The 8,431-nt window shown below is 43.5% G+C and overlaps 1 protein-coding gene across 1 annotated transcript in view; it reads right to left on the bottom strand.

Moving 5' to 3' along the window:
* Positions 1 to 2,062: 2,062 nt before the first annotated feature.
* Positions 2,063 to 8,431, bottom strand: part of LOC102200007 (ribonuclease inhibitor-like) — a gene marked incomplete at its 3' end in the record, with an annotated part of 39,823 nt that continues 33,454 nt past the window's right edge. Inside the window, exons 5-6 of the mRNA XM_005754778.1 lie at positions 7,268 to 7,441; positions 2,063 to 2,109 (exon numbers count right to left, since the gene is read on the bottom strand). Of these exons, the coding sequence (XP_005754835.1) occupies positions 2,063 to 2,109; positions 7,268 to 7,441 (221 nt within the window). The remainder of the gene's footprint in view (positions 2,110 to 7,267; positions 7,442 to 8,431) is intronic.

Raw genomic sequence — 8,431 nt, forward strand, 5'->3', positions numbered from 1 at the left:
CTTCCTGCCAACCCAGGTGGCCTTGCATAGGATAGGAAGGAACAGCCTAAACACAGACTTTATCAGGGTGTTTTTGTTCAGCTCCAGCCTTGAGACCACAGCTGGCGCCGCGTGGTAGCCGCATTAAGTGATGATGGTTTTTATTTTAGTGCAAACAACTCATATGAATTTCAAAGCTATTCTAACAGTCCGACACTGGTCTCTCAATCTCCCGTTGGAGAGCCGTGAGCTTCTCCATGATGTTATCAAACTTACGCTCCATGATGTTGTCATTCTTGTGCTCAGAGAGCCGATTTCTGAGAACTCACGACCGCAGTGAGCTGCTCCGAGATGTAATCCAATTTGCACTCAGAGCTATTATTCTGAGAGTTCATGGCAGCCGCAAGCTTCTCCAAGATCTTATCCGTGCTGCACTCAATGAGCCCATTTTGAGAAACTCACGCCTCGTCCCATCGTTTCAATCCCAGCGGGCAGCCTTGTGGGGGCTTGAACAGCCGGTTCCGCTTTCTTAATTCTTCGATAAGCCAGGGCCAAGCCAGCTCCGATCAGCAAGAACCCTGTTATCATGGTTCCGAATAGGTAGATATCTTTAGCGTTTTCGATCGACAATCCCGCCAGGCACACGACCCTCCAGTTATGTCACCTTTCCATCGTGTATCCGGCAGGGAAAGTACCTCCCGGACACTCAGGCTCACCCGAGCCCAGACTTCAGGTTGAGAAAAGGGTGTCAATTGCATTCAGGGACCAGTTGATCAAATCCATAATTCCTAATTTAGGTTTTAGAGAACAGACTTTGAGAGAGTGTTCCAGGGAAAAGTAATACAAAAAACACGAGACTAGACAAAGACAAAACAGGCTAAGCAGGGAAGCTAAGGGAGAGGAGGAGGAGGAGAGGGGAAAAGTGCAACCGCTTTTGTCAAGAGCAAGAGAGAGCTTTCAAATGATGAGCTTCCAACAATGAGTGAAACAGTAACAGCATGTGGAGAGTTTGGAAACATCCCATTAAGAAAGAGAAATCAAACATTTGGATTCATTTTAATGAGCTCAGACTTGTTAAAAATTTAGAGGAGCTGGTTGTGAACTGAGCTTCAGAGAAACACAACATACTGAAATTCACTGTGAAGCTTTGAGTGGAAAAAGACAGAAAACAACATATGGATCCTGGAATAATGGGAACTTCCATCTTTAAAGGATTGAAGGAGGAAGAAATTTACAAGGAATCATTTCGAACAGTTTCAAACATCAACTGATTGAATCCATGAATCTGAAAACGTATTTGTAAGTGAAAGAGACAGACATGTACAGACTGAACGATCTGTTCAACAGTCTGAGTGTTTCTCTAACAGTAGGACACTCTTTACACTCAACTCAGCACAGGGACACTGAAGAACCAGGATAGATGAACATAAACCCAGGATAAAGAGTTTGAGTGAATGTGGTGTGGAAGGTGTGGAGGTGGATCAGAGTGTCAGAGGAGACTCTGTAGAAGGACAGAGTGCCAGCAGGACAGTCCACATACACTGCTGCTCTGTTAGAGACAGAGGAAAAGGAGGAGGAGGAGATGAGTGTTGTTCTGTTATTGTGGAGGACAGAACGAGGAGCACCACTATAGAAGTCCAGACTCCAGGACTGATCATTCCATCCAAACCCACAGTCACTGCCTCCTTTTCTTCTGATTGTTCTGTAACTCACAGATATATAAACGTCTCCTCTCCACTCGACCTCCCAGTAACAGCGACCAGTCAGACCATTTCTACACAGCAGCTGAGGATAAACATCAAACCTGTCTGGATGATCAGGATATGACTGAACCTCCTTCACGTGTGTCACCTTCCTGTTGTTGTCAGACAGTTGGAGGTTTGTGTGTACTGTGTTTGTGTCGATTGTGAGTTGACAGGTATCTGATGGAGAGAACAAACACAATCCAGCTGCAGTTATTGATCCATCATCTGTTCATTGATTGACACTTTGATGATGACTCCTGACATCAGAGATGTGAATGATGAAGATGGTTGAATGTGTGCTGCTTTGTTTTCATGAATCACATTAAAAATACACTTACACTTCCTCAGACCTGGTCTCAACCATCGGACTCCAGCAGGCTCCACCCTGAAAGGAGGAGGGGGGTCAGAGCAGCACAGTCAGCATGCACACATGGACATTACATGGCTGTCATACACATGAACATTCACAGTGTTCATCAAAGTGAAATCCCAGGGGAATGAATTGTCTGTGGTGTCGGGTTTTTTTTGTTAACAACACTCTGTATCGTCTGGCTGAAGGAAGAAATGTGAACAGTTTATCTCCATGATGTTAAAGGGCTGTAGAGATGTGTTTGTCCCTCATTCTGGACCTTTACAGGTCCTGTATGGAGGAAAGACAGCACAGATGAGCCTCTCTAAAGACCTTATTGTCTGGCCCCATCATGCTTCATGACTGAGGCCAACCCGACAGTGATTGATGGAAACAGGACAGACTGGATGATGGCCATTTCTCCAGACTGCACAGGGTTATATCTTTGGAGTAGTTCTGACACATTCATCAACACCATATTTCCAGTCATTGGAGGAAATATCAGAGGAGAAAAAAGTCACATTTATACTGGAAAAACCACCACAAACATGTTTAATCAATCATTTTATACATTTTAAAAAATGATGCACAAGTTTTGCAAACAACTATCTACCTAAAAATGCAGCCGAGGCCTCACGTGGTTTTATATAACCATTTCAAACTATGGTGTTCTGCATCAAACAAGAAGCCACACACATGATTTGTGCCACTGTAAAAAAAATAGGTTGTGTCACTGTAAGACAGAGGAGAACAGCACAGGGATAAACCTGCAGGTCTGACAGCAGGAGGTGGATCACTCCTGTTTTCCATGTGACAACAGGGTTTACACTGGAATCTCCCTTTGGTGGCTTTAAGCCAGAAACTTTAACATTCACTAGTAGAACTGACACACAACACAACCACTACACTACACACTAACTACACACTAAATGTAGCCGCTAAAGACGCTAAACATCACAAATCTCTCACGTATCAAAACTCTCTCTCTCGACATTACATGGCTCTCATAAACATACTGTTAGACACTGATAAAGGAACAGTCCAACATTTTCACAAATACACTTCATGGAGTGGGAGTCATGTGAATATTGTCATCTGATTGGTTTGAATCCTCTAGTCAGTCACAGAAAGAGGTCCCCCCCCACCCCAACACGCCCAATGCTAGCTAACAGCAGCCTATTATCACTATGCTAATTGTATTGTAGATGATTAGCAGCAAAACACATTTTGTCCAACAACAATCACTCTCAGTTTCACTATACACTTTATTTGAAGTGTTTTCAGGGCTACAGTTACTGATTAGTGCAGTTTGCAGCTAATACTAATTTGATGTGAATAAGCATTATATGCTAACGCTAACACTGTTTTCCCTTCCTGTTTTCCCACTGTTTTCTGAATAGCTAACACTTATACCCTTTTCCCTTGCGTTATGACAATGTGAGCAGCTAATGCTAAGTAGGTAGGCTACTGTTATTAGCTAATGCTAACTTGACGTGAATTAGCATTATGCACTAATGCTAACACTGTTTTTCCTTACTTTTTAACAATGTCAGTAGTTAATGCTAACACTATTTCCCTTTGCATTATAACAATGTGAACGGCTATTGCTAACACTCTTTTCCCCTGCATTATAAAAATGTGAGAAGCTAATGCTAAGTAGGCCGCCATTAGCACCTACGTCTAAAGGCAAATACGCATTAGAACCTAATGCTCATATCATTTACCTTTGCTTTATAACAATGTGAGCAGCTAATGCGAAGTAGGCTACCGTTATTAGCTAATGCTAATTTGATGTGCGTTAGCATTAGCTCCACTGCTAACAATGTTTTTTCTTACTTTTTAACAATATGAGCAGCTAATGCTAACACTACTTTCCCTTAAATTAAGCCTATTTAGCATTAATGAACTTGAATTTGATTTGTCGGTCCACCGAGTTAAGTGTGATCCATGAATTGTGGTATGTCTTGAGATTTGATTTTCACCCAGGTGTCATCCACATATCCGATCCAATGGCTTGGTGGTGTTCCAGGGTAGGATAGCAAAGCCCTCTTTTCCACTTCTTCCATGTACAAATTGGCAACGATGGGTGAAACTGGGGAGCCCATGGCACACCCATGTTTATGCCTGTAGAACTGACCCTTGTATGTGAAGTAGGTGGAATGAAGACACAGTTCTAAAAGCAAACACACTTGGTTGAGAGTTCAATTCAATTTCAATTCAATTTTATTTATATAGCGCCAAATCACAACATAAGTCGCCTCAAGGCGCTTCATAGATACAGAGAAAAAAACCCAACAATCATATGACCCCCTATGAGCAAGCACTTTGGCAACAGTGGGAAGGAAAAACTCCCTTTTAACAGGAAGAAACCTCCGGCAGAACCAGGCTCAGGGAGGGGCGGCCATCTGCTGCGACCGGTTGGGGTGAGAGAAGGAAGACAGGATAAAAGACATGCTGTGGAAGAGAGACAGAGGTTAATAACAGATATGATTTAATGCAGAGAGGTCTGTTAATACATAGTGAGTGAGAAAGGTGACTGGAAAGGAAAAACTCAATGCATCATGGGAATCCCCCGGCAGCCTATGTCTATTGCAGCATAACTAAGGGAGGATTCAGGATCACCTGGTCCAGCCCTAACTATATGCTTTAGCAAAAAGGAAAGTTTTAAGCCTAATCTTAAAAGTAGAGATAGTGTCTGTCTCCCGAATCCAAACTGGAAGCTGGTTCCATAGAAGAGGGGCCTGAAAACTGAAGGCTCTCCCTCCCATTCTACTTTTAAATACTCTAGGAACAACAAGTAGGCCTGCAGAGCAAGAGCGAAGTGCTCTAATAGGGTGATATGGTACTACAAGGTCATTGAGATAAGATGGGGCCTGATTATTTAAGACCTTGTATGTGAGGAGCAGGATTTTGAATTCAATTCTGGATTTAACAGGAAGCCAATGAAGGGAAGCCAAAACAGGAGAAATATGCTCTCTCTTTCTAGTCCCTGTCAGTACTCTTGCTGCAGCGTTTTGGATTAGCTGAAGGCTTTTCAGTGAGTTTTTTGGACATCCTGATAATAATGAATTACAGTAGTCCAGCCTGGAAGTAATAAATGCATGAACTAGTTTTTCAGCGTCACTCTGAGACAGGATATTTCTAATTTTAGAGATGTTGCGCAAATGGAAGAACGCAGTCTTACATATTTGTTTAATATGTGCATTGAAGGACATGTCCTGGTCAAAAATGACCTGAGAGTGGTCCTGTTGCTGAGGTTGTTGTCATCCTGTAATTTCTTACGGACTACCTCCAACACTTCCGTGACTGGGATGCAAGTGAAGAGAGATGTAACGTCGTACGAGGCCATGGTTTCATGGATTACATTAACTGAGTGGACCGACACATCAAATTCATCAGGGAGGATATGAAAAGTGGCAGGTTAGCCTTCTTAGACTGTGAGATTTCCATCGGTAACGGGGGACATCTAAAAGCTGACATGTACCGTAAACCTACATGTATGGATCAGTATTTAAGGTTTGACTCTCATCATCCACTGGAGCACAAACTGGGTGTCATTAGGACGCTACACAGAGCGAACACCATCCCCACTGACACAGCAGCCAGGGAGGCAGAAGAATAGCACATCAAGAAGGCCCTGAGTAAAGGTGGTTATCCCAGCTGGACTTTTGTCAAAGCTGGAAAGGCACCTAAAGAAAGCTCCCGCCGATCCAGGAGAGAAGGACACCGGGTCTCTGTGGCTTTTAAACCCCCAAACATGCTGTGACAAAAATTGGTCCACCCCAAGGATCGGGTCCCCCGACACAAACAGAGTAACACAGTGTACGCTGTTGAGTGCCAGGAGGATTGCCAGGATTTATACATCGGGGACACCAAACAACCTCTGGCGAAGCGGATGGCACAACACCGAAGAGCTACCTCATCAGGCCAGGACTCTGCAGTCTATTTACACCTACAGGCCAGTGGACACTCTTTCAAGGATGAGGATGTACACATCTTGGACAGGGAGGAACGCTGGTTTGAGCGTGGAGTCAAGGAGGCCATTTACGTGAAAAGGGAAAGACCATCTCTGAATTGAGGAGGAGGCCTAAGGGCTCATCTTTCGCCGTCTTACAATGCTGTGATTGCAGCCATTCCCCAAGTCTCTATGAATGGTACTCATGGCCATTGATATTGATCAGTGGTCTTTGATCAGTGGGTTTTGGTCAGTGGTTGTTGATCAATGGTCATGAGAATTTGGATAAATAAGATTAAGGAACTGACCTCCCAGCCCATTGTTCCTTCAGTGGGCTGGTTTCAGTCATTATGCAAATGTACTGTTTATAAGATTGGGGAAAACTGCAATCAGCTGAGACTGAAGAAGTCACTTGGATGAGTGACAAAACATTTCTCCAACAAAACGCTACGTTCAGATGAACAGAATCAACTTTTGGAGATTAGCAGCTAATGTTAATACCGTTTTCTCTTTCCTTATAACAGCTAATGCTAATTCATGTGAATTCGTATTATATTAGTGAGGAGTTAATGCTAAGTAGGCCACTTTGCTCTGTTAAAGATTTGTGTGACCATGATGGAAACTCTGATAAACTAATGCTGGTAAGCTAATGCTGTTTATGGACCCTGTTAAAATCAATATTTCATTCTCATTCTGTTGTTTGAGAACAAACTTATTGTGAATTCAGCTGTGAATGTAGAGTTTGTCAGTATTTAAGCTTCCATTTCTAAATGTTAGCTGCTCCTGTCTGCCTCTTTGCCACACACACAGACTGATATGATTCACAGCCTTGTTTCATCCTGTCAGTGTCACTGAATGTCACTGTGACTGTGGACATATAGCATGGGAAACATACACATGGCTGACACTTTATTAGGTACACGGTGGCCACTATCTCAGGTACATCTGTGACCTAATAAAGTGTATCTAAAGTTACAAAATGTTGTCTCTGTCCAAATATTTATAGCCCTAACTGTAGGTCTACTTTTAATGAAACTCTCAACGTGACTTATCAGATATCATTAATATTCCTCCAAAGAGACTCCTTGGAGACCCCTTACATAAATATCCATGTACTGTCCAGCTAGACTAGTGTGTCTGTCCCTGAAAATATTCCTGCATGTGTGACTGTTCATGTCTCATCTGAGTGAAGGACACAGTTTCCAGCTCTTCCTCCTCTATCAGACATTCTCTCCATACCTGAGAGTGTCCAGTCTCCAGCCTGGATCCTTCAGTCCAGCTGACAGCAGCTTCATTCCAGAGTTCCCTGGATGATTGTAGCTCAGGTCCAGCTCTCTCAGATGGGAGGGGTTGGAGCTCAGAGCTGAGGCCAGAGAAGTACAGCCTTCCTCTGTGATCAGACAGCCTGACAGACTGCAGACACACAAAACAACAATCCATCTGTCAACAATCATTTTCTCTTTGTCACAATAACATCTATCCATTTACTTTCATTCAAGGTAACTTGATTTATAAGTGACAAACAGTCACCTCAAGCTGTTTAACAGCATAAGGTAACAGCCTCCAATATTAGAGAGAAAGCCCCAATCCACTGTGAGCAGCACTTGGTGATGGTGGGAAGAAAGAATTCCCTTTGACATAAAGATCCTCCCAGTGAAAACAGGCTCCAGGATGAGCATCTACCATGACTGTGAGGGGAAAGAGAAGAAATCAGCTCAGAGAGACAAGAACAAAACACAAACTAAGGAGAGAGAAGACAAAAGTTAAGGACATGCAGTAGTGACATATAAAAGCATCAGGAGTGAAAAGGGGGGAGTGGAGAAGAAAGCAGAGCATCGTGGGAAGTCCACCAACAGCCTGAGCCTATAGCAGCATAACTAAGGGATGGTTCAGGGTCACCTGATCCAGCTCTAACTATAAGCTTTATCAAAAAGGAAAGTTTGAGGCTGATCTTCAAAGTAGAGAGGGTGTCTGTCTCCTGAACTCAAACTGGGAGCTGCTTCCACACCCAGTCCAACATAGCCAGGCTTTCTTTGTTGCTTTGACAAAACCTCAAATCCCAGTCAGAGAGATTGAGCATCATCACAGTGATGGTCATTTCTCTGTTAACCCAGGCTTTCTGCTTCAGGATCTGTGCACGCTCACATAACAAGGAGACCTTTAAACATCATTTCAGTAAATAGATGGACTGAGCACGGCCTACAGATCAACTGGTGCTAGAGATCATAAAGAACATCAAACAGTCAAATTCAACACAAATTGGAACAGTTTGTTGCCAGGATGGGACGGGTCCTTCAGTATCTGCGCTGCTCTAGTCCGGCATCTCCTGGTGTAGGTGTCCTGAAGCGGGGGGAGAGCAATCCTGCAGCAGCGTTCTGCTGTACGGATCACTCTCTGGAGAGC

This window comes from Pundamilia nyererei, unplaced genomic scaffold (assembly GCF_000239375.1).
Source record: "Pundamilia nyererei isolate P.nyererei 1_Seehausen unplaced genomic scaffold, PunNye1.0 scaffold00652, whole genome shotgun sequence".
Classification (NCBI taxonomy): Eukaryota; Metazoa; Chordata; class Actinopteri; order Cichliformes; family Cichlidae; genus Pundamilia; species Pundamilia nyererei.